This window comes from Leptodactylus fuscus, chromosome 8 (assembly GCF_031893055.1).
Source record: "Leptodactylus fuscus isolate aLepFus1 chromosome 8, aLepFus1.hap2, whole genome shotgun sequence".
Taxonomy (NCBI): domain Eukaryota; kingdom Metazoa; phylum Chordata; class Amphibia; order Anura; family Leptodactylidae; genus Leptodactylus; species Leptodactylus fuscus.
In genome coordinates this window covers 39,867,412-39,894,829 of record NC_134272.1, presented here as the reverse complement: position 1 = coordinate 39,894,829, position 27,418 = coordinate 39,867,412, and the positions used below count along the sequence as shown (strand labels likewise).

Sequence of the window (27,418 nt, the reverse complement as noted above, 5' to 3'; positions counted from 1 at the left end):
CCGAGGGTGTATTGTGGGAAGTAGGTAGAAGAAGCAATAGATTTATTACACGCGGACAGAGGCAGCGTCTAACATGTCAGAAAAACACATCATTGGTATCAAACAGTTAGGGATAGAATAGTTGAGGGACAGTTTTTGTTACCACCAGTAACTAGCAATGACAGTGCTCTAATATTCAATCATTGTGATGCTATCTCCATTTCGGGCATCACCTGGCTCAACATGGCCTACTCTGGTTTGTGACCCTCACAGCTGAGCTCTCTCCATACAGGGTGGGTGCTGGCTGTATAATACTGCCAGGAACTGCCGCTAACAGCATCGATCAGTACCCGCACTGATCATAGCTGTTAACCCTTTAGATGCCGCTGTCAAACGGGACCACAGCATCTAAATTGCGCAGGAGCCATGGCCACCGCCATTTTTCACCGATCACCGTCCTCCTGAATGTCACCGGAGGGCGGTGATTGGTTGCTATGATAGCCTAAAGCCTATTGAAGTCTCCCAGGCTTGTCGTTGCAATAGATCTATCACACGCGGACAGAGGCAGAGTCTAATAGACGTGTAGGCATTTTGCTTTTAACTGCAATATTGCCTTAAATAGCATGAGCGATCAGACCCTCTAGGTTTCGAGGTCTCTAGGGGGTCTGATCATAAAAGTAAAAGAAGGAAAAAAGTTTTTTAGAGTATAAAAAAAAATTACAAACGTTCAAATCACCCCCTTCCCTAGATCAGATAGAATAGAATAGTAAATAAAGAAGAGTAAACACAAACGTATTAGGAATCTCCACGCTCCAAAATGCCAGAACTATTAAGATATTAACATATTCAAGTGTTTCAAGACTCATTTCCAGGTGACATTGAGGGACTTACACACTGCATAACAGACTACATTAATTTCTGTGTAGACAGCACGGTATCAACTAGAAAGGTGAGGTGTTCTCCAATAACAAACCATGGATGAACTCTGAGATTAAAGCTCTTCTCAAGCAGAAAACGAGAATCTTTAGGTCTGGTGACAAAAATGGCCTGGGGGAAGTGCAAAAACAGTTGAGACAACTGATCAGAGAGGGGAAAGCCAACTACAGGCAGAAGAAGGAACTACAGATTGGGGAAGGTAGAGTCTCGAAGGTGTGGGATTGTCTGAAGGTGATATCTGGACATAAACAAAAGGCTGGTCACCAGATAGAAGGTGACAGGAAGTGGCTTAATGAGCTTAATCTATTCTTCAATAGATTTGACTCCAAGCTAACCCTCCCTTCACCAGCATGTCAGTCATCCCCCCTCCCCTCACAAGACCCAACCCCCATTGATCTGCAGTCAACTGTAATCTGGCTATCTGATCCTCAAGGAGTCTCAAGTGTATAGGGAAATCAAGAGGATTAAAGCAGACAAGGCCGGAGGACCTGATGGGATAAGCGCAAGAGTTCTTAAAATGTGCGGAGACCAGCTATGCGGTGTTATTACGCACATGTACAATATGAGTCTAAAGCTGGGAGTGGTACCTCAACAGTGGAAAACATCTTGTGTGGTACCAGTACCAAAGAAACCCAACCCGATGGACTACAGTGACTACCGACCTGTAGCGCTGACATCCCACCTGATGAAGGTCCTAGAGAGAATGGTCCTGAGACACCTACGCCCTCTAGTGTGCCCCGCTCTGGACCCCCTCCAGTTTGCCTATCGACCAGGCATTGGGGTAGATGACGCCGTCATCCACCTTCTTCACAGAGCTCTCTCTCACCTGGAGAAACACGGAAACACTGCAAGAATAATGTTCTTTGATTTCTCCAGTGCGTTCAACACCATTCAGCCAGGGATATTGAGGGAGAAGCTGAACCTTGGTCGTGTGGACCAGCACCTGTCCAACTGGATACTAGACTACCTGACAAACCGCCCTCAGTATGTCAGAGCCCAGGACGGTGTGTCTGACACTGTGATCTGTATTAGGGGGATATCGTCACTCCTTGGGGAGAGACCACCATATAGGTGTGTGGAGACTTATTAAGCCTTTAACACTCCACTTTGCAAGGGACCATGGGAAGAATATGCAAATCTGTCTTCCATGATGTAATTAGGAAGTCAGGTGCCTCAGTGTTGCAAACCAATAGAGGGCAGTCACTGGAATGTGCAAGCCTGTCTTCCCTGATGTAATTAGGAAGACAGAATCTCAGTGATATGGCTCAATAAAGGCTGTTCCCTTTAACATCATGCTCGACCTTCCAAGAGGCCTTTGTTTTGTAATGATGCTGGGATTATTACCAGGTATAGTCTCTCAACCGAGGACGGCCGTTTCGATGTTATTGTATCTCGTCAGCCCGGTGTAGAGAAGACTAACCTGGTAGAGATGAGAGACTTAAAGGGAGCAGCCTTTATGATGCTATCCTCCTAACCCTGTCTAAGCCTCTCACCTCTACCAGGTTAGTCTTCTCTACACCGGGCTGACGAGATGCAATAACATTAAAACAACTGTCCTCGGTTGAGAGACTATACCTGGAAATAATCCCAGCATCATTGCAAAACAAAGGCCTCTTGGAAGGTCGAGCATGATGTTAAAGGGAGCAGCGTTTATTGGGCTATATCACTGAGATTCTGTCTTCCTAATTACATCAGGAAAGACAGGCTTGCACATTCCAGTGAGCGCCCTCTATTGGTTTGCAACACTGAGGCACCTGACTTCCTAATTACATCATGAAAGACAAATTTGCATATTCTTCCCATGGTCCCTTGCAAAGTGGAGTTCTAAAGGCTTAATAAGTCTCCACCCGCCTATATGGTGGTCTCTCCCCAAGGAGTGACGATTATCTTCCTGACGCCGCCTGAGTGGCTGGCTGCCTCGATACAGAGCTACAAGCTGGGAGCAACCTTTATCTTTCCCTGTATCTTCAAGAATCCTGTAACTAAGCAAACTAGCACTATGAATTACCAACTATAAATCGAATGGAAGATCCTGTGGAGTATTTTGTTCCTCTTGTATCTATTGTTAAAGCATGGACAATGACTCAAGACCTGTGTGCACATGTGCCTGTTACCAGCCCCCCCAGGAGCTAAGGACAGCATGTCTCACCATGCGGCATGGAGGAGAAACCTGCATGGATGTGTGGACTTCTTCTCTTCAAGGAGATAATTTTTGGCATCTATTGCTGATGTGTGAAGATGCTACAGCTGATTGGTATTTCTTTCTTTAACTGTGGACACGTGGGACTCTGTTTACAACCTGTGAACCATCACCCACCCATGAGTTTATGGAAGCTTGGCAAGAGAGCAGCACCCTGTTTACGTTGATCGCTTCGGACTTCTCTGGGCAGTAGAACACAGTGGTAAGAAGAAAGGAGGAGGGCTTGTGATGAAGGACATTTGGCGCATTTTTTTTGTGGTTAATGAACAATAGTGCTGATGCAAGATACCGAACTATCAGCTGTGAGCAGGAGATCTCACCACCTACCAAAGGAACTGCCACATGTTATAATGATAGCTGCATATGTCCCCCACCTCTGCAAAAAAACATTTCTGCCTGTTATATCTACATGCTGTGACCCCCCCTCCTCGTGTCCTCCAACCACATTCGGCTGTATTATTAACATCACTCCGCACAGAGAACTAAATGATCCTGCAATGTGTCTGTTTCTTTCTTTTTTAGTTGCTATGATTCCTAGGATTTCTCTATCTGCCATGAGCTTGTATGTGTTTTTCTCTCTTGTTATATACTACTGTACATCTATGAAACTGTATCACTGAAATTTCCCCATTGTGGAACTATTAAAGGATTATCTTATCTCTTATCTTATCCTCCTAACCCTAGTTGATAGGCTGTGATAGTGGGGTAAAACTGGGACTTGGGTGTGTTAGATGCCCCCAGGCATGCTTCCCCTGCTGTCCCAGTTGCATTCCAGAGGTGTTGTCATCATTTGCTGAGGTGTCATAGTGGACTTTCAATATCTGTATATGTTTGTTTTTTGACACATTTGAGCAAGAGTACTTCAGAAAGTTCAGTGTCCACATACTAATATGTATACATACACACAGGGTCCAGTTAAACCAGTATTTATTCTTAATAACTTAGGGTGATCATTAAAGCGTGGTAAATGCATACTTTGTATGATTAATTTATAGTAAATAGTAGATCAGTGTTGAGTATCCAGCATAATTAAAGTTGTCAGGACATTGACATCTATCTAGCAAGTCTCTATGGTTGAAATCAAGACTCTAGCATGAGAACTGCTAAAACCCAACAGATGCTAGTGTTTATGAGCTTGTATTTTCAGATGTCCTTTCTGGTAAATACTTTACAAGCAATACATCAAGTTGGCCTTACTAGTAACCTAGTCAGCTGATTATGTGGTTGTGGGAGTATACTGTATGTTTAACCCTTTGCTTTGTTTATTTTTTGTTCACTAGTTTGTATTCAACTTTAGGTGTGAACAAGTAGCAAAATACAGAGCAATATTACAGTTTAACTTGATCATCTTGACACACTGTGCCGTTATTGTTGCTTGTCTACACTATTTGTGTTATACTATTAGGAATTCATTTCTCATATTTTATAAAGATTAATATAGTTATGAGACATTGCTTTTAAATCTGTTCTATAAAGAGATAAAACCACTCATAGTAGAAAATGTTAAAATTCCATATGTGTGAAATTATTTTAAACTTTTAGTAATCAAATCAGTTTTGATTTTTTTGTTGTTGATACAGATGATGCTCTGGCAAAAGAATAAGGTATCTGGTCATAAGATGGCCCTTATTTCAGTTTTGGGAACTGCGGTCATGAATGCTATGGCACCTTTTGAGTATCAATGTGAATCTCCAGAGGTATGTTTATATATATATTTTTTTTTCAAAGCCAAATGTTATTTGTTGTGCGTGAACACCTTCCCTCTGCTTAGATGCCTTGTCAATATTGACTATGGAATGTAAGGGCGTAAAATATGTCTGCCAGTTTTGAGCTAGGTTGCTCAAAACTTAGTGGGATACTATTAAGTGAGCATCTTAAATGTATGGTGACTTACATTAAAAACCCTCCAGGACAGGAAGTGATTCGATTGAAACGGATATGGTTTTTATTCAGACAATATATTCTACAACACTATACAGCCAGTTTGGGATTGCCCCTTGGTAACTATAAAATATTTTGACACTGGGTAAATTCGAATATATTTTAAGCATCAGCATGGCTTTCTGCATTGGTGCTTTTGCTCACATTTGATCAGTTGCTGCAGCATTGTTTTAAAATTTGAGTGCATAATTTCATTATTTTATTGACCATCATATCTCACATTCTTATTGTAACAACAGATTTTTATTGATGGATACCTTCCAAAGCCAGAAGCAGACAGCAAGTTAACTAGTGTCAGTGGCTCAGAAAAGAGTTTTATCTTCATAAATCAGCGCCCTGTTCATCATAAAGACATATTGAAGGTTTGTTTAAAATATTTTTCTAATTTGTTTCATCACATGGACACTACTCCTTAGCATTAAAAATGCAGCACAAAGGAGAAAAATGTCTTAATTACGGAAATCACACAGTTTATAGATATGCAAGTAATATTCAAAACTTCTTGATTTATTCACTATAGAGAACGTACACAGAAATACTGTCACTTACATGAATTGGCAATGTTAGGCTACACTGTTGCTGCTTGCGCACGGAAATCTTCAAGATTAGCTGTTGGCAACTTCCTTGACAATTGCCATCCAGTGACATCCCAGATGTGCTTGATGGGAGACAGGTCTAGAGACACTGTAGACCATGGGAAGACGTTTAGGCCACGCAGGCTGCAGTGGCACAAGCAACATGCAACCTGGAGTGGTCCTGTTAAAAAAAAAAAATGCCTCCTAGGGATCTTTGGAGAAATGGCTGTAACATTGGTTACACAACCAAATCAAGCTGTTAGTGTACCTGTATGAACATTAGTGTGGTCTTCCTACTGGGCATTGCCATCCCTCACCTTACTCCTAAGAGTAGGATGGGGAGGTATTCACTTGTTAATACCTCTTAATGGTTAATGCCTACACATGGTCTCCAGATCAATCTCTAGCTATCATTGCGTCCGAGACAAAAGCAAGACTCATTCCAGCCTCCATTGCCATCTTCTTGTGCACCATGATAGCCTTTGAGAGCAGTGGTGTGTTATTCTCTCACCCGCACAATATTGAACGTTGTTGATATCTTGGTCTAGGTACGTAAGCAATCTGCTAAAGTGATAAGCCAAGGTCTCTCAGCTGAAGGATTATGTTCCTCGCAGTTTTTGACAGGTGGCAATAGCTGGCACAAGAGACATCGTACAATTATCCCACACCAGTTCATCCGATTTTTAAGGTTTCATGTGGCTAAATAACTTTGCTTTCAATATAGCTTTTATGCCTCTCCCTCATATCACAAATTGAAGCTTGTTGCTTGAAAGTATGTTCATTTGCAAATTTAAGCGACACATTCTACTGCCTAAATCAGCATAACCATATAACATGTCAATCTCGGTGCTGCAGTTTCAACGTTGAGGAGCGTATTTGCAATATGCAATCAGCTGTCGTTTTATTTTTGCATTTTTTTTATAAAACAATTTTAGATTGCAAAAAATATATATATATATATATATAATTGTATCAATATTTCTTAATTTTGCTTTAATGGGACATCATGGTTTTAATAACAAATTTTGGGGTGTACAGGCTCTTGTACAATGCAAGGAAACTGAGACGGGGAGTTGGTGATTACTTATAAACAGATATATCTCAGCCATTATAAAACCTAGAAAAGGGATTTGAGATTCTAATCTCTTATATGACTCCAGGTTTGAAGTTCTGACAGTAAAATGTCCAGAAATATCACCAGTTAAACATACAGTTAACACTGGGTTCACACCAGCGTTCGGCACTCTGTATTAGGTTTCCGTCTTCTGCCGGCAGAAGACGGAAACCTGTCATGCCGAGTCCGGCCATGAGCGCTGATGAGCGTTTTGAGCTCTCCGTGGCGAAACCGTTTTTTAAAACCGAACACAGAGTACTGCATGTCTGACTCTGTGTCTGCTTAAAAAAAAAAAAACGTTTCGCCGCGGACAAGCTTACCGGCGCTCACAGCCGGACACTTTTCAAACCCATTCAAATGAATGAGTTTGAAAAATGACTGCAGGTTTCCGTCTCCTGCCCTGTTTTGTGCAGGAAACGGAAACCTGCAGAGAAGAGTCCCAGGCGCAGATGTGAACAAGCCCTAAGATTAACACATTTATATTCAGCTACAGCTCCTCCCAATCCCAACTGTGTTCTAACTGGTGATGTCTCTTGACGTTTTGCATTTGAATCTCTTCTTTCATATGACACCAAATCACTTCTTTTAGATTTTATAATGCCAAGGGTATTAGCAAAAATGGTGAAAGAGTAAAGCACTGCAGGATTATAAAGAAATAATTTTTGTTAATAATTTATATTGCAAAATATATTAATGATACAAATGCTGCCAGAAAATCAAAAGTTGTTTGAAAATTTAGTTGTCCTTTAACTAACATGAAACCTTTGAAACGGTTGTGTGGGATTTTTTTTTTAATGACCCATCTTTATCTGGTTAAGGGGATATTGTCACTCCTTAGGGAGAGACCACCATATAGGTGTGTGGAGACTTATTAAGCCATTTGCGCTCCACTTTGAGGCATCATGGGAAGAATATGCAAATCTGTCTCCCATGATGTTAATATAGGGAGACAGCCCACTAGGGGGCGCTCTCTTTAACATCATGCCCTACCTTCCCAGAGGCCTTTGCTGCAATGATGTGTGATTTTACCACGTTAGTCTCTCAGCCGAGGACAGTTGTTTTCGATCTGATTGGATCTCTTCAGCCTGGCGCAGAGAAGACTGACTTGGCAGAAGTGAGCGACTTCTAGACTAGGTTAAAGGGGTATTCCCACGTTGCATACTCACCAGCCTTCGCTGCTGTAAGATCTTCTTTCTTCCTGCTTTGTTGCGTCATTGGTGGGCGGGGTTACATATGCAAAGCCAGTGGCGAGATGACGTCGCTTCTATGCCGCTGGCCCTGCGTGCACGCTTCCGATGCAGCTTTTGAATAAAAAGTAATCAAAACAATAGCAATTCCCCAAAATGATATAACTGAAAAGTACACATGACACCGCAAAAAAAGATGCCCTATACATCCCCATACACAGAAGTTATAAAAAAAAGTTACGTGTGTCAGAATATGGCGACTTTTAGAAAAACAAAATTTGACACAGTTTTGGATTTTTGTTAAGGGGTTAAAATGTTAATAAAACCATATACATTTGGTATCCTCGGAATTATAACGAAGCATAGAATACAGGTGACATGTGATTTTGGCTGCACAGTGAATGCTGTAAAAACGAAGCTCGTAAGAAAGTCGCACAAATGCACTTTTTCTTCAAATCCCCCCCATTCTGAATTTTTTTTCAAGCTTCCCAATACATTGTACAGAATAATTAATGGCGGCATCATGATGAACAATTTGTCCTGCAAACATTAAGACCTCATATGGCTCTGAGAGTGGAGAAATTAAAAAGTTATGGGGTTTGGAAGGGAGGGGAGTGAAAAACGAAAAATAAAAATCGAAAAATGTCATAGGCGGGAAGGGGATATTGCTCTCCTATCCCTACAATCCAGCTTCTCCTCACTCCTGATCTGACTCCATCTAGATTTCTCTTTCTCTGTACCATCAAAGCTTTTGGGGGACAATAAAATTATCCTTTTCTTTACATATACTCCAAAATAATCAGAGAGACCAAAAATATATAGTAAGGCTGCACTGTGATTTCTGTGGGCTATCTTATATCAGCAGTAGCTAGTGATAGCAGATTTTGTCCTCCCATGGACAGCCTGTGTGGCACAATCCATCCTTCCTGTGTCACACAGAAAAGTCTGTTATCTGAGATGGTGACCTGATTGAGTGAACGGAAGCCTTGTTATTGTCAGTGGGTCACCCTGAGATCACATGACCCACGCGGAGAAAGGAATAACTAAATAAGGTAATACTAGCTGAGTTATATATATGTTGGGCAAATAGGTACATAATGAATAGAGATGAGCGAGTACTGTTCGGATCAGCCGATCCGAACAGCACGCTCCCTAGAAATGAATGGATGCACCTGGTACTTCCGCTTTGATAGCGGCCGGCTGCTTAACCCCCCGCGTGCCGGCTACGTCCATTCATTTCTATGCGAGCGTGCTGTTCGGATCGGCTGATCCGAACAGTACTCGCTCATCTCTAATAATGAATTCTTAAAAAAAAAAAAATACATTTCTGGAGTGCTTCTTTAATAAATGTGACACATGGCAGAATTCTGGCACATTTTACATCTACCCTATTATTTTGTATGCCTTTCATGAGTACATCTGCCCTAATATTTTGTATGCCTTTCATGATTAAATCTGCTCTAATATTTGGTATGCTTTCTTTATTTTCTTTTGTTCACATACTATTTTATAGATTGTTCGCCTGTATTATAATCAATACAAGGATTCTTCTCGCTGCTATCCAATTTTCTTCATGAATATTCTTGTTCCAGCCTCTTCTGTTGATGTAAACCTAACACCAGATAAAACACAAGTGCTGCTACATAATAAGGTACATAAGATTTATTTTTATATACAGCAGTAGACAATTATAACAATATAAATTCCACCAGTAAAATAGTTTTTATCCTGTGGATACCCTTACAAAAAAAGGAAATAAAATGTGTTGGGTTTTTTATGCCTATTGTAGGTAAATGTATAATGAACAGATACAACGAGCTTTTTTTTACTACAGGAATAAAGGAAGATGCACTATATGTTTAATGATTTCAAAATGGCCCAGCTCACTAAAAAAGAGTAACAACCCACCCATTTCTGGGGTAAAATTGCTAACACTTCAGTGACCCCCTCAGACCCACGCATCCAGCACTGTTGACAACTATAAAATGTTTCATCTTTGCTGAGATTTTCTGAACACAAGTTTGGTTTTTACTATCTGATCGAAAACTATCACTCTGCTGTTAACAATGCCAGCTGAGAAAATGACAATGTATAAGATTCTAAACTCAGTATTCTAAATGTCTTGTATGGATGGTGTGGTGCATTAATTATGTATTTAGGAAATATGCATATAATAACCCAGGGTCAGGGGATAATCATATACATTAGGGAGAGCATGTGCTTACATAGGCGTACGGAGAATTACAAGTCATTCCTGCTCCGCTAGGGATTCTGGGTAAAAAATATGTAAATCTAATCTCCAGGATGTAATTAGGAGAACAGTGCCTCTGTATGCTACCCTCTAGGGGCAGCCCCCTTAACATCATGCATGACTCCGTTAATACTGACTACTGACATGATGCTTAGTTGTCATGGGCAATGTGATTTAAAGGGGTGTATGATAATGTTTCTTTAGCTTTAAATTTGTGTTTCTGTCCATACTATTGTGGAGGAAAGAAGGTTTCCAAGTATTTTTCAACTTTCATAGAGGTTCTATTGAGTTTGGAAAGTGTCTAGTTGATAGGCTGTGATAGTGGGGTAATACTGGGACTTGGGCATGTTAGATGCCCCCAGGCATGCTTCCCCTGCTGTCCCAGTTGCATTTCAGAGGTGTTGACTCTCATTAGTCGAATAGTGGTTTCCCCTGAAACGAGCATTTTTTCCCCATAGACTATAATGGGATTCGATATTCAGTCGAATATTAAGGGGCTACTCGAAATGAATATTGATTATTTCACTACTCGCTCATCTCTACTTATGACTTTTCATTGGTTCCACTTACATATGACTTTTGCATGTTTTTGTTGCCTTTTGTGATATCTTAATATCACACAGCAGCAGTATAACCAATTGCAGAAGTTCGATTTAACTTTGCTACATCTGTATATCCAAATTCTGTACAATTATTTGTATAACTATGCTTCATAATTCTCATAAAATATACTCATAATTCATATCGTCCTTCTCACAGGAATTTGTTCTTGAAGCTGTGGAGAATGTGTTAAAATCTGTATATCCTGACCCGGTAACTAAGCCAACTTGCGATCTAGATGCACAGCCCATGAAAGATACTAATACCAATTGCTTTGAATCTTCAAGTACAGATGAACTCCAAAAAACCAGTCATGAAAATGAGGATAGAGACAAACAACATGTTTCTTGGTCTCCACAAGATAATAAAAGAACGCAAGAGACACAATGTCCTCAGTCATCAAGCCACAATCATTCACTAAATTTTGACTTGGAGCAGGTTGCTGGCAAAGAATATTCTGAGGCACATACAAGGAGTTCTTCATCAGGTGAAGGAAACCTGATGGTTTCTACTTTCACAGGAAACCAGAAAGATGAAGTTAGTTCTTGTGCTGTCTCCCTTAATCCAGAAACCCCGGGGATAAAAAATATAGTCTCCAGTGATGAACTTTCAATAAGTGATGATGCTTGGAGCAAAGGAAAAGCTTTCACTAAAGATATAGAGCCAGTAATAGTATTGTGTCCCTCAACTGTAAACCACAGTGGTGAAAAGTCAAATGAAACCACTTTGGATAAGAGTCACAAGGATAATGTCGACCAGAAAACAACAAATATAATAACTGAGAAATCTGGATATGTTACGGCTTATGATCTAATGAACAATCGAGTGGTCAGGAAACCTGTTTCTGCATTAGATATTTTTACGCAGGAACACAGAGCTGAGTTTCTCAGTAACAGTCCAATGGTTCCATTTCAGGAAGTTCCTTCAGTGATTTTAGAGTTATGGGAAAAACTCAGTGAAGAGGATAAACTCAGGTAAGCTTTCTTTTTTAGTACAACAGCATACCTGTGAGGGTGGATGGCACATCCAGAGATTTCTTATCCTCCAGACAAAAGGACTCATTGTGAGTATCTTCTAGAGATACGGTCATTACTGTAATGGTGACCATTCGGGGATTCCGTCCCCCATTCCACTTTAAAAATATGGAGAGAAAAGTCCTCCAAGCTGTATTTTTCAGGGCAGAAACCCAATGGACCCCATTATAACCTCTCTTTAGAGAATCATCGCCTATAGACTAGACAAGAGAACACAGTACTGACAAGATGAAGTCAGAGACAGAATACACAATTCAGTCCAATGACCCACAGATGAAGTGTTCTTTGATTAGTCATTGGGGAATATGTATTATAATGGTCTAAAAGCTGTCATATTGCCCATACCAACAAATCACAGCATAACTTTCATTTTGTAAACTGCTCCTGAAAAATTGAAGGGGTTGTCCCATCTTAAGGGTCCTATCTATATTGGTAGCTTATGTAAATTAGAGACTTTTCCTAAATATATTGCTTTAAAAATTCTGCTTTGTTTGCCTGCTATGTGACCTTATTCCTCTCATTGTTTACACAGCGTTGCTATAACCATAGAGCTATAGAACCAGTGACATCACTTACTGCTCTTGCTGGCAGTACAATCGTTCAGCTAATTTCAGTTTGCTGATAAAGCCAAGTCTGTTATCTCTTTATGTAAACACACAGATAACACCACGTCCATTCTGTACAACCATCTGCATATTATCTGACCTGCATAAGTGTTAAGTGTTCTGTGTCCCGTTCAGTAAGGAAGGGGGAGAGAAATACATTAAGTGAGAAGAACAGACTGCAGGCAAAGCTGCTGAAACCCTGAGATGGGAAACCCCTTTACGGCAGATTGAAGAAATGCAGCTTTTTTGTTGCAGATTTTATTGCGGGTTTTTTTAGCCAAACTCAAGAGTGAATAGAGCAGATGGTAGACGTTTAAGATCTTCCTACATATTTCTCATTCCTTTATTAGCCACCCCTAGATTTGGCTCAAAAAAACAAAGCAAAATCTGCTACAAAAGAAGCTACGTTTCCGCAACGTGGGCCTCAGCCTAAAGCTGCATTGTGATTGTTTTTAGAGATGAGCGAACACTAAAATGTTCGAGGTTCGAAATTCGATTCGAACAGCCGCTCACTGTTCGAGTGTTCGAACGGGTTTCGAACCCCATTGTAGTCTATGGGGAACATATACTCGTTAAGGGGGAAACCCAAATCCGTGTCTGGAGGGTCACCAAGTCCACTATGACACCCCAGGAAATGATACCAACACCCTGGAATGACACTGGGACAGCAGGGGAAGCATGTCTGGGGGCATAAAAGTCACTTTATTTCATGGAAATCCCTGTCAGCTTGCGATTTTCGCAAGCTAACTTTTCCCCATAGGAATGCATTGGCCAGCGCTGATTGGCCAGAGTACGGAATTCGACCAATCAGCGCTGGCTATGCTGGAGGAGGCGGAGTCTAAGATCGCTCCACATCAGTCTCCATTCAGGTCCGACCTTAGACTCCGCCTCCTCCGGAAGAGCCAGCGCTGATTGGCCGAAGGCTGGCCAATGCACACTTGGCTCTGCTACATCAGATGTGCACACTCGGCTCTGCTATATCAGATGGGCTGACCGGCACATCAGATGTAGCAGAGCCGAGTGTGCACATCGGCTCTGCTACGTCTGATGTAGCAGAGCCGAGTGTGCACACTCGTCTCTGCTATATCAGATGGGCTGACCGGCACATCAGATGTAGCAGAGCCGAGTGTGCACACTCGGCTCTGCTACATCAGATGTGCACACTCGGCTCTGCTATATCAGATGGGCTGACCGGCACATCAGATGTAGCAGAGCCGAGTGTGCACACTCGGCTCTGCTACATCAGATGTGCACACTCGGCTCTGCTATATCAGATGGGCTGACCGGCACATCAGATGTAGCAGAGCCGAGTGTGGATATAGGAATCCATAGGAATGCATTGGCCAGCGCTGATTGGCCAGAGTACGGAATTCGACCAATCAGCGCTGGCTCTGCTGGAGGAGGCGGAGTCTAAGATCGCTCCACACCAGTCTCCATTCAGGTCCGACCTTAGACTCCGCCTCCTCCGGCAGAGCCAGCGCTGATTGGCCGAAGGCTGGCCAATGCACACTCGGCTCTGCTACATCAGATGTGCACACTCGGCTCTACTATATCAGATGGGCTGACCGGCACATCAGATGTAGCAGAGCCGAGTGTGCACACTCGGCTCTGCTACATCAGATGTGCACACTCGGCTCTGCTATATCAGATGGGCTGACCGGCACATCAGATGTAGCAGAGCCGAGTGTGGATATAGGAATCCATAGGAATGCATTGGCCAGAGTACGGAATTCGACCAATCAGCGCTGGCTCTGCTGGAGGAGGCGGAGTCTAAGATCGCTCCACACCAGTCTCCATTCAGGTCCGACCTTAGACTCCGCCTCCTCCAGCAGAGTCAGCGCTGATTGGCCGAAGGCTGGCCAATGCACACTCTGCTCTGCTATATCAGATGGGCTGACCGGCACATCAGATGTAGCAGAGCCGAGTGTACACACTCGGCTCTGCTATATCAGATGTGCACACTCGGCTCTGCTACATCTGATGTGCCGGTCAGCCCATCTGATATAGCAGAGCTGAGTGTGCATTGGCCAGCCTTCGGCCAATCAGCGCTGGCTCTGCCGGAGGAGACGGAGTCTAAGGTCGGACCTGAATGGAGACTGGTGTGGAGCGATCTTAGACTCCGCCTCATCCAGCAGAGCCAGCGCTGATTGGTCGAATTCCGTACTCTGGCCAATCAGCGCTGTCCAATGCATTCCTATGGGAAAAAGTTTATGTCACAAAAATCACAATTACACACCCGATAGAGCCCCAAAAAGTTATTTTTAATAACATTCCTACCTAAATAAAGGTTATCCCTAGCTATCCCTGCCTGTACAGCTATCCCTGTCTCTTAGTCACAAAGTTCACATTCTCCTATGACCCAGATTTGAGATCCACTATTCGTCTAAAATGGAGGTCACCTGATTTCGGCAGCCAATGACTTTTTCCGATTTTTTTCGATGCCTCCGGTGTTGTAGTTCCTGTCCCACCTCCCCTGCGCTGTTGTTGGTGCAAAAAAAGCGCCAGGGAAGGTGGGAGGGGAATCAAATTTTTTTGGAGTTTGCCGCGTGATGTTCGATTCAAATCGAACACATCGAACAGCCTGATATCCAATCGAACATGTGTTCGATAGAACACTGTTCGCTCATCTCTAATTGTTTTCTATGGGCAACTAAGACAGTTTTCATTTTAGACCATTTTAATAAATATGTTCCTATACTTCTCTCTCTAGCCTGATGACTCACCAGACCAATCTCCACTGAATAAATTAATTCACATGCCAGACCAGGCCCCCTAAATTAAAGAGAGTCTGTCTGCACCAAAACATTATTTAGCCAGCCCCTGTACATCAACATCTGAGGTGTTAGCACAGTGCTTTTAAATTATTTTTGTAGAATGTCTATTAGATTTTGACAAACAAATAGCTTCTTGTTCCTATAGAAGTGAGTGAAGACTATATCAGGAGTGGATGAGCATTGTGCCTTGCTTGGTAAAAGGCAGGAAAGTTCTAATAGTTGCTGGGAATGGTGTTGAGGGGGTGGAAGATCTTAATCAGCTGCCACACAACTGGTTAATCAAACAACAGCAGCAGGTCCCGTGATACACCTACTGGGTTCCCATTGACACTAATGTAAATAACATGACAGACCCTGTTTTCCTGCATGTTTGTTTTTTTTCTTTTGCAATGGAAAAAAAGTCCTGCATGTATAAAAAAAACATGACGGAACAAAGCTTCTGTCATGTCTTTTACATTGGGGTCAATAATGACAGATGGAGGGGCTCCATCTGCATTTGTCATTTAATGTCCATTGCTCTCAACTTTTGATAGAGCAATAAATATCAACAATGGTAGTGTGAACCCGCCCTAAATTTCTTTCTGCACTGCTTTTAATCCGTACTTGAATTTTAACATAACATACAATTTTTTAAAATGCAGATATGAAGAAAAAGCTGCTAAGGACATGCAGAGATACAAGACACAGACTGCAAAAGTTACTGGAGAAACAATACAAGGGTCAAAAGAATCAGGAAAAAAACTGAAGCTGAACAAAAGCCCAGCCCAAAGACTTAAGCTGAAAACACCAATGTCCAATCAGCAAATTTTGGATAAATTGTTTCATTCTCAAATTGAGAAGAAAGCTGTGGAGCCCACCGTCCACACGGTCAGAATAGATTTTAACTTGAACAATTTGAAGCAACAACTGTGCAAGCTTGGAAGAAAAGAAATGCTGGATTTTGGAAAAATTACCTTAATGAGTAAACTGAATCTGCCTGGTGCTTGGGTTATAGCATCGAAAAACAGTGTAGACTTACTGAACCCATATAGAGTGGAAGAAGCCTTATTATATAAGCGTCTTGTGGAAGACCATAAAATTCCTGTGGAAAAGTTGGATTTGCCAGTTATATTAAATGATAGGTAAAATGCCAATTTATGACTTTTAAAGGTTGTGTACACTAAAAATAGGTCTTTCATATCTTAAAGCGTAACTAAACTTTCAGACTCATCAGTTTTGTTAAAGAGGACCTTTCATCAGATCGGGCACAGGCAGTTTTATATACTGCTGGAAAGCTGACAGTGCGCTGAATTCAGCGCACTATCGGCTTTCCCGATCTGTGCCCGGTGTAAAGCGCTATCGGTCCCGGTACCGTAGTGCTTTAGTGTCAGAAGGGCGTTTCTGACAGTAAGCCAGGGACGCCCTTCTGCCCAGCAGCGCCTATCGCGCTGTGCTCTAAGACTGGGGAGGAACTCCCCCCTCCCTCTCCTGATAACACTCGTCTATGGACGAGCTGTGTGAGCAGAGGGAGGGGGGCGTTCCTCCCCGCTCACAGTGTACAGCGCGATAGGCGCTGCTGTGGAGAAGGGCGTCCCTGGCTAACTGTCAGAAACGCCCTTCTGACACTAAAGCGCTACGGTCCGGGGCCGATAGCGCTTTACACCGGGCACAGATCGGGAAAGCTGACAGTGCGCTGAATTCAGCACACTGTCAGCTTTCCAGCAGTATATAAAACTGCATGTGCCCGATCTGATGAAAGGTCCTCTTTAATTATTAACAAATTGTGGATCCTTTCCATGAAATCCTGGATTGCTTCACTCTTCCCCTTGTTTCTGCATTGAGAGCTGTTTCTGCCTCTCATTGAATGTTACTGTGTATGGGAATACTGGGCTGTGTAGTACAAATAATGAGGGGAGGGCCACTTCAAACAGTTTCGGACATTATAAAATGTACAAATGTACTTTTGGTGTCGTATGAAAGAGGAGTTTCTCTTCTGCAGTGCTATCTAAATAATTTTTATAGATATGGCTGTTTGAAAACACTATCGGGATTAGAACATTTATACGCTGCTATATAATATACTATATATGCCATAAAAATCCCAAACCCAACTGTTTTCAACCAGTGATATCTCTGGAAATAATTTAGATTTTTACTGTAGCCTTAGTGTCACATGAAAGAATAGAACATCCTCCTTTAAATGACACAAAAAGTAAGTCTGTACATTTTATAACTAAAATATAACAGTTTGAAGTGACCCTCCCCTCATTTTTTCTACATGTTACACAGCCACATGTTACTCGAAATGCAGGATTTCACAGAAATGATACAAAATTTGTTAATAAAGTATATTGCAAAATTTATCATTGACACAAATACTGTCAGGAAATTAAAAGTTGTCTGAAAGTTTAGTTATGTTTTAATTTTATAACACACTACCAGGGCTTGAATTACAAGTCTGATGATTTGAAAGGGTTTTCCGGGCAAAAAATATTTTTTTAAAAAAGGTCAGTTAGTGCTATTAATAGGTTAATACATTCACCCAAATATCTTTAGCAGTATTTTGCATGATTTCTGGGGTTCTCAGTCAGCTCCTGTTATCTTCTCTATTTGTTTGCATCCATAACTTCCTGTGCTTGGTTTCCTGCACTTCTCCTCCCTCTCTCACTGACCCCTTCCTTTTCTCACACACTCCCCCCTCCCTCTGTCCCTAGCTAGTCTATCACTACATCATTAGTAGCTATCTGTATTCTGCCAGTCCCAACTCACCACACCTCCCCCTCACTCACTATATATATATATATATATATATATATATATATATATATATATATATTGTTTTCCACCAAAAGCCAATTAAAAAGACCTGCAATCAGCGCCGCAGCTCCCATGAGGCGACCTGAAGCGACCGCTTCAGGCGACGCTATGCCAGGGCCTCGGGAGGGCGGCATTTTTGCTGACCTAAGCCAGTCCAGGACAAGCTGTCCTGGACTGGCTTAGCGTCACCGTGTCTGCAGCCCGACACGGGAAGCTAGCGGTGTATTGGGGCGGCCCTGCTGGACGCAGTGCTGCTTCAGCGGCCGCCCCTCACACTCAGGCAGAGAGCAGGTCCTCTCCTTGCCTGCTCTCTGCCTGCGAACACCGCTCGCTCTGCTCGGCCACGCCCCCGTTGTGCTTGACCACGCCCCCTTCCGCTCGGTCACGCCCCTTTCTTGCGACCCCTCCTCGGGGGGGGGGGGGCGTGGCGGCTTTCTGACGTCGCTTCAGGCGGCAGAAAGCCCAGGTTCACCCATGCCTGCAATAGATAACAAATGCCTGTATGCCTTACATATTAGATGTACTTGCGATCCCGATGTGAAGAAACTTTCTTCACAAGGGGATCGCAAGTACATCCAATATATAAAACATGCCGGCGTTTGTTGTCTATTGCGCAGGCCTGCAGTCGTCTTTGTGGCATCGCCAGGGCAGTGCAATACACCTTGGGCATGCACAATAGAGTTCCCGGGTGATTGTAGGCTACTGCGCATGCCTAAGGTGAAGATGATTCTCTGTGACTGGATAGTCTAGCATGAAGGAAGTTAAGTATGATGGGGAAAGGGGTGTATTGAGGGAAAGGGAGGGAGACGGGGATATAGTATGTGACATTCTGTTTCTGAAAGCGACGAAACAGAAATTTACATGATTCTATGAAAATGTGACATGGGCTTTCAAATGACCACCCCAGTGATAAGTCTAACTATGCATCTTTGATAGTGCAAGTAATTTATAAGGTAGGTGGGTTTAGTAAATCTTTCTAATGCTGCGGGCATTTTTCGATTTTTCATCTTTGATCCCCCTTCCCCTTGCACTAGTTTAGATCCATAAGATTTTGAAAATACACATTGGAAGATTTTGAATTCAATAGTTATATCTCTGAAAGTCATCACCCTCTGGCCCCTATTCACTTAAAAGGCAGTTATCTATCACTATACGTTTTTATGTTTGCTTCACAGAATATAGTTATAGTAAACCAATGAAACATGGTGAATCATATAGAAGCCTATGGGTGACATATGCCACTGTATACCAAAATCATACCATCTATACAAAAATATTGTAGACAGAATGCAATATATAAGGACTTCACCTATTCTCTCTTCAATACAATGGGTATGTTTTATTTGAATGCTATACTTTCACCTTTTTTCCGTTTTATAAAATGTTTGTATTCCCCATAATATGACAAGATATTTGCTTAGACCTTTGCATTTCTTTATTTTTCTTTTATTCATAGTAGAATTGTATGGTGTTACCATTCCGCTTGCCAAAGGAGGGTTTTCTTACACAGTTTGATACTTTGCAGTCAGTACTGATCAAGGCTGGATTCATGTGTTACATTAATACTTTACACCATTGGTGCCATATCACAAAAATGAAAATCTAGCTCTAAACATGTACAAATACTATATTGTGTGAAGACAATAATAACTACAAATACATGTTTAGTATCACCACATTCATAACAGGCAGTACTATACAAATAATGTATTATTCATCCAATACAGTGAGCACCATAAAAATAGAGCTAAAACTATTCCAGAACTATTCATCTTGTCTCACAAAAAATGGAATAAAAAGTTATCAAAAACTGTATGTACCCAGAAAATGCAAGCCTTTAAACCAGCTCCATTGTTAGAGAAATAACAAAGTTATGGATATCAGAACATGGCTACACAAAAAATGCTTTCTTTTTTTTTTTTCAATCCATTTCAGGGTTATCAAAAATAGGAATCCTAAGGAATCTGAATTTTACCACAAAAAAAATTGGGTACTATTCCGTTATCGGGCCAGCAGCAGCGCAGTTCAGCAGCAGCTTTCGGGACAGCAGTTCAGCAGCGGGAATTACAATGACATCCGAGGACTGCTGGCCCGATGCTTGTGCCCAGTAACCAGTACATCGATGACCCCCCTCCCCCATCCTTCTCCTCCTGCCAGTGCTGCCCCCCAGCTCTCCTTACATCTTCCCCGTACCCTCTCCCCGCCACACGACTAGGCCTCACCTCAGCGCTAGTACCGAGACCGAAAGGAAAGACACCGGGGCTCAATCCAGGCCCTGACAAGAAACACGCCGACTATAGGAACGGTGAGCTACAGCGAGCCGGAGGGACAAACTTTCTGCAGCGTCCGGCGGCTATCTAGTAGCATTCATTGCTCAAGATTTACGGTGAGGCCTATTACAGGGAGAGGGTACGGGGCAGATGTAAGAAGAGCTGGGGGGCAGCACTGGAAGGAAGAGGAGGATGAGGGCATCGATCGATGTACTGCCTACTACACACAAGCACGGCCTCTATCATCGGGCCAGCATCGGCTTAGTCATGTGGCGGGGAGAGGGTACGGGGTAGATGTAAGGAGAGCTGGGGGGCAGCACTGGAAGGAGGAGGAGATGGAGGGGGGGTCATTGATGTACTGGCTACTGGGCACAAGCATCGGGCCAGCAGTCCTCGGATGTCATTGTAATTCCCGCTGCTGAACTGAACTGCTGTCCCGAAAGCTGGTGCTGAAATGCGCTGCTGCTGGCCCGATAACGGAATAGTACCAAAAATTGAAAAAGGCAATGGGCCTTAAAAGTTTTGTGAACACTACCTATACCTGCAGATTCACAATTCATCCCTCCCCAGCAGCTTTACTAATGCTGTACTTGATATAAACACTTGCAGCTCCAGGAGTTTTTTCTGCGACATCATGTTTCTGTGGCCAAATGTCATGTTTTGTGATGGAATTATCAACCATGTCCTATAACTTAAAAGAGGCTCTATCAGCAAAATCATGCTGATAGAGCCCCACATATGCGTGAATAGCCTTTAAAAAGGCTATTCAGGCACCGTAAATCTTATATTAAACTACCCCCCCATATTAAAATAAAACCCTAAAAAAGAATGTGATCTACTTACGGATCGTGCACGCTGGGCGGGCATTCAGGGTGTGTCTTCTTCTTCATCCACGCCTCTTCTTCTTCTGATGTCCTCCGGTCCTGTCCTCCTCCGGCGCTCGCGAACTGACACATATAAAAAAATGACCTGGGCGCATGCGCAGTAGCATGCAGCTTCTACTACGGCTACTGCACAGGCGCCCAGGCCATTTTGCCATTTTTGTTTACTCATGACTTGTTTGTCTTGTTGTTTCAGATTGATTGGTGGACCAGAGTATTTCACAGCACTACTAAGTATGCAAAAAGATAGTCCAAGACCAAATGGACATGTTTATTTGTCAGACAAGAGACTCACATATAATGGATTCCAAATAAGAATGATACCAGGTATGTGTATTTGCTCTCTGTCTTTTGTGCTTGTATTAGCTTTCTGACCCTTTCAAAGGTTCTCTACTATGGGACTTTAACCAGAAATAGACTTAAAGGGCTTATCAGGGATAAACAATTATACTAATCTAAACACCTTCCACCAGCCTACTTTCTGAATAACATAATTTATCAAACATGTATACTTACCAATATCCCTGGGACGGTCTTGTAACTGCCCCAGGGACATTTGCTGGTTATCCGGTGACGATCCGTTTCCCTGTTTCCAGAAAAGGAACAACACTACTACTACTCCCGTCTCCCCATCCACTCAATTTTTACTTACCTCTCTTCCTACCAGGCTTCTTCCTGCGGGATGGCCCCTCCTTTTCTGATTCTGTCGACACGTGTAGTAGTCCCAGCGCTGCTCTGTGCTTTGCAGCCAATAATCCACCTCTATTGCGCAGCTCCCTCACCTATGCAGTAAAGGTGGATCGTCGGCTGTAGAGCACAGAGCAGCACTGGGACTATTGCATGTGCCGGCAGAATCAGAAAAGAGGGAGGGGCTGTCCTGCAGGAGGAAATATGCATAAATCCTGCATAAATATAGTGGTACTTTAAAGTGGAAATCCAGCACTCGGCAGCATCATAAAATCTTGTATTTATTGAAGTTTCAGATTAAAACATGCACAATCAAATCCATTGGTAATAGTAACTCCCATGAACAGAGAAAAGCATCCTAGCTGATGTATTTCGGAACTGAGTTCCTTAGTCGTAGCTGAATTACCTCAAAGATTCAAGGTGCTTTTAAAACCACATTTCTCTAATGACCAACTCTAAACATCTGTTGTAAATCATTAACCCCATCTGAACAAGAGTAATCATCTGGGTACAACATTTTGAAATAGCAAATAGTGAAAAAACTCTCAATGTGAATAGGACAGAAAAGGTAAGTATATACACATATAGAGACCAAACAACAAAAGTGATTAATCTGAACAGTCACAAGCAAATAGTTTCTACAAACTATAGCATGGAAACCATCATAGCGAAAAAATAAGATAAAATAGATCATCAGATATTATTTGGACAAGGCTGCAAAAGAGTTTCTTATTGTAAATGTAATTCCACAATCTACACATTCATTATACATTAGATCATATTTATCAAAAAATATATATCTATTAAAGATGGAAACGGTCATGTACCCTCATATAGATGTCCAAAAAAATAAATTATAAAAATACTGAAGCGTGTTGTACAAAATTGTATACAAAATATATAAGACTCAGGGCTCATACAGTGCTCTGCTAACACTAATCTGATTTTACGAAACGAACTGCATATTTTTAAGTGATAAAAGGTAATACTTTGAATCAAGGTGCCTTTCAATATATTGGGGTGATCTCAGATAAGGCATATAGGATAAATCCATGAAATCACAATGATGTAAAGGTTGTTCTTCATGTTCTTTTTAGACTCTTCAGAATTAAATAACCCTTTGGAGATTGAAGGTATGAGCAGAAGTTTGCCGTTTTATGGAATATCAGATCTGAAGGAAATTTTAAGCTCTGTAATACATGGAAATAAAAACCTGAGTGAGTGTAGGCCTCTGAAAGTCCTGAATTATTTAGAGGTGAGTACATATAAAGAAATACTGGGAAAGATGTAAGTATGCATCAGTGATTGTATCTGGTGTCATATAGGTTTTATTAGTTTCTGTTTCATAATCCCCATATTTTAACGGCTTTCTGACAAGAAGAAATCTGCTAATCATTATTACAAATAAAGATTAATTATTGTTTTCTCCTCTTAAAGTCAGCACAGTTTAGAACATTACCTTTCCACAGGTTCTTATGGACTGGTGTTTTAATGTTCCAAAAAGCCGTGTTGTAACACAGTCTGTAAAAAAAAAATCTATCTCTAAGTGGGGCACCTAGTGTGCGTCGGTAAAATTCTTTCAATTATACAGGTACATGCGACTCTTACCTGACACTCATTCACACATTTCTAAAATGTCACAACATAAATGTATTTTTCATCTCTAGGTAACTATAAAGGTTAATTGTTTTTTGGGTTTTTTTATGCGTGTTCAAACAACATTACAACAATGTTATTTAGAATGCTAAACCAGTATGTCATAAGGATCTTTTTTTCTCCCAAACCTTTCAGCAGGCAGACAGTTTTGGCCATTAGGATCATGCCCCATTTTTCAAACCTGACATCTTTCACTTTATTTGAAAAAAACATCTCAGTAAATTGGTGGGCAGGGTTTCACATGCTATCTCACAGACAAAGCTCTGCTATCTCTTGTCATAGCAGTACATGTTTGCAGTCAGTAATGAGGGATGGTTATAAATAAACTAGCACAGTATCACTGGAAGATGCACAATATGAAGCTGATGTAGCAGAGCTGGATTTGTTACGTGATGAGAATCCCAAACTTACATGCTACAGGACCACGAGTCAGCTTGCTATATACTCACTTTTAGGTCTGTGTCTAATGGACTCCCTGTCTCAGCCCTTATCAGCAAAATTCAATTAGCTGACTGATAACTGGAAGAGCTTGAGATAAACAGCTCAGAAATACAAGCTGCTCTGAGCACTCAGCCCCCCCTCCCCTCCTTGAGACGAGTGAGCTATGTCACTTGTCCTGGGCGGAGAGATAAGACCATTCCTAGGTCCGTGGTTATGAAAACACAGTGTAAAAAATGAAGTGAATAATCTCAGATAGCGGCCAAACAAATCAGTTTTGCTTAAGCAATGTGTTTAGGAAAAGTTTTAAATCCACATAAGCTAGCAGTATAGATAGGATCCTTGAGATGGGACAACCCCTTTAAGATCTTCTCATCTATTCTGGCCTCTTGATTGGATAGATTGCAACCTTTTTTAGTTCACTCTGACCGTTTTAGTTTTGTCCCAGATAGTCAGGCATCTAATGTTAGGAACCTCTATAACCTATCTGTCTTGGTAGTCGTTGGCCGCGTGGACATGATTATATTCCATAAGATGATCAATGCTACCATTTTGTCCACATTAAGACTGGTATAGTACATGAATTAATAGGTCTAATGTCCCAAGTCTGTTGTACTATCTTCAACTATGATTCTCTTTTTGATCAGACGATGTATTCATCTTCCACCTCACCCCCCAGCAAGCGTTTCTTTCTCCCCCTTTCCAATTATTGCACTATTGTATAGCACTGCCTATTCTGTTTTATTGTTTTTGGTTTTACATTTTTATCCATACAATTCTATGGAATTTACTGTTGTTATTTAATTCTTATATTATTATACTTAAGAAAGTGTGTTTCTTTTTTTCATGTATATCCTAATTGCTGGTTTTACCACCACTGTTGCGTGTTATTTTATTTGGAATGGCTTACACACTGTTATTTTGCTTTCATGCTATATCTGTGTCTTCAAGGGGTTGTCTGGGATAAATTAAAACTTTACCCCTAAGCTAAACCCCCCTCCCCCCGCCTAACTTCTAATTTACACCCTTTAAAAAAAAAAAAAAATGTATATTTACCCATATGCCTGGGGTGGTCATGTGACCAGGCACATTTTTTTATTTCTTGGTGACGTCCTGTTTCGCTGTTTCTGGAGAGGGGAGGCCACCAGTATTCCACTCTCCACCCCCCTCACCACGTCCCCCTCATACTTACCAATGCTTACCACTCACTTCCTCACTGGCCGTCGCTTCCTTCACAAGTGAGCTGGAGCCAGCACCTGCGCAATAGAACCCCTGCAGAAGCAAAAATAAGCAGTGTTCTATTGCACATACATGGCTTCAGCTGCGGTGTTCCATTGCGCAGGTGCCAGTTTCAGATCGCAAGTGCGGGCAGAAGAGGGGACAGCAGCACCCCAAAGTCATCTGGATGACAAGACAGTTAAGTATGATGAGGTGGGGAGGGGGTTGGAGGACTGTTAGTTAGCTAGGTTGGTAGATAGGGCTTTTAGTCTGCGGGCTAGCTAGGGAAACGGGAGGTGGTGGTGCTGTAGCTGTGAGGGAGGAAATGAGAGGGGGATCTGAGTGAACTGCAATGCATCATGTAGTTGTAGGTTTTAACAGAAGGAAGCTATCCATGTAAACAAATGCAGAGGACACTAGGGTTAGTAACAGACCTTTTACCTTTTGTAGAAGTATTTTTTTTGCCTGGAAAACCCCTTTAATTCAATAAATACTTTTGAAACTCATTCATCTGTGCATTCCAGATACCAACATTTTCCCCTTTACCTTCCTGTTAATAATCACATCTTTAAGCTCATCAAGCTGTCTAACAGCCTGTCTTTGAGACCTATTAATTCCTGTATTAATGGATGATTTTGTATACCCAGCCCTCCTCATCTGGCATGCACAAGCACACATGCATAGGGCGGATCTCTGAAGAGGGTGCCAAGTGTACTGGGGTTTCAATGGCAGTGGGCCGTGCACCAATGTCATTGAGCTTGCCAATGGTGGATGTGCTGATGTGGTGTTCACATGCCTCCAAGCTGATTGCACCTATCAGATAAAGTGCTCCTTATGGAGGTGATGTGTAATCTTTTGGCATCATCACAGGTTTGCAATTCAATTTGGTTTACAATATCATTGTTATACCCAGGGTTTTTAAGTAATTGTTCTCATCCTGAGTAAACATTAATGAACTGTATATATCTGTCATTTATTTAGGAGAATTGCCTTCCTCTGGATCAACACTGTAGGGGATTGTAGGGTTGGTTATAGGTTGGACTTGATGGACTGATGTCTTCATCCAACCTCATCTACTATATAACTATATACTATATAACTATCTATTATATACCTGGTCGGTTTGTTCTATATCATGAGATTTGTTACCGTCTGCTCATATTGGCGCACATTTATCTATACTATCTATCTTTGCATTTCCAGTCGTAGTTTTAGACTTATTTATGAATCTGTCGTATGGACCTTCATAAATATGGATTTGGAATTCTGACTCACCATGAGACAAATATTTGGTGCAAAAATGGAGAAAAATATTTGCTGTACAGCATGTAGATAAAAACCTTAATTTGCAGGCTGTTAGGAACAAATATTCAGTGCATGCATCAAAGACTCGATAATTCTTGGTATAACATAAGTAGACATAAATCATCTCTTGCTTATTGACATTGATTGACAAGGTATTGATTTACCTTGTGACTGGTGCACAAGGTAAATTGCCTTAAATTCTTTACACCATTTTAAATTTGGTCTACTCTGCATGGGAAATCTACGCCATATTCGTTTTATTTTGTTTCATAAATGTGTTGTACAGTGAGACACTTCTAAACCACGCCCATTCTGGAGCACATTTTTCAATAGTCAAATTTGTATTTACTTTCTGGTTCCCACTGTTCATAAATATGAAGTAAATTCTGTGTACTATAATTTTGGCACGAATAAGGGTTAATTCTTTTTAACTAATCCTTGGCTGTACTGTGATGTACTTTCACAGAGTTTTTACATTCCTTTTTTATTCCTATTCCTTCTATATAAAAAAACAAAAAACTTGAGAGTCTTCAGTAGATGATACCTTTTTTTAATGGCTAACTCATAATGATGACAGAATAATAATAATAATAATAAATGTTATTTATATAGCGCCAACATATTCCGCAACACTGTACAATTTGTAGGGTTCAAATACAGACAGATACGTAACAAAGAACATTATTTCACACAATGGGACTGAGGGCCCTGCTCGCAAGAGCTTACAATCTATGAGGAATATAACGTTTCGAAGCTCTTTAGCTTCTTCTTCAGATATAACTAAAACCAATTTCTGAAGGATGCATATTTATGTACAACAGGACACATAGGGATAGGATTTCAGGAGGGAGGGGGGAAGAGGCTTATTAGCATATAAATGTAAACAATTCACAGTTCCACAGTCACCTTAATTATGAAGATACCTAATTATTACCTCCATATGTCCCACATATCAGTAACTCTTATGTGAG

At 41.5% G+C, this 27,418-nt stretch overlaps 1 protein-coding gene across 2 annotated transcripts in view; it reads left to right on the top strand.

Moving 5' to 3' along the window:
- The window catches only part of PMS1 (PMS1 homolog 1, mismatch repair system component), a 101,388-nt gene that overhangs the window by 71,565 nt on the left and 2,405 nt on the right, over positions 1 to 27,418 (top strand). For both annotated transcript variants that reach the window (XM_075285125.1, XM_075285124.1), the window contains 7 exons: positions 4,696 to 4,812; positions 5,296 to 5,418; positions 9,446 to 9,583; positions 10,943 to 11,757; positions 15,838 to 16,317; positions 21,340 to 21,470; positions 22,928 to 23,085. In XM_075285125.1, the coding sequence (XP_075141226.1) occupies positions 4,696 to 4,812; positions 5,296 to 5,418; positions 9,446 to 9,583; positions 10,943 to 11,757; positions 15,838 to 16,317; positions 21,340 to 21,470; positions 22,928 to 23,085 (1,962 nt within the window). The remainder of the gene's footprint in view (positions 1 to 4,695; positions 4,813 to 5,295; positions 5,419 to 9,445; positions 9,584 to 10,942; positions 11,758 to 15,837; positions 16,318 to 21,339; positions 21,471 to 22,927; positions 23,086 to 27,418) is intronic.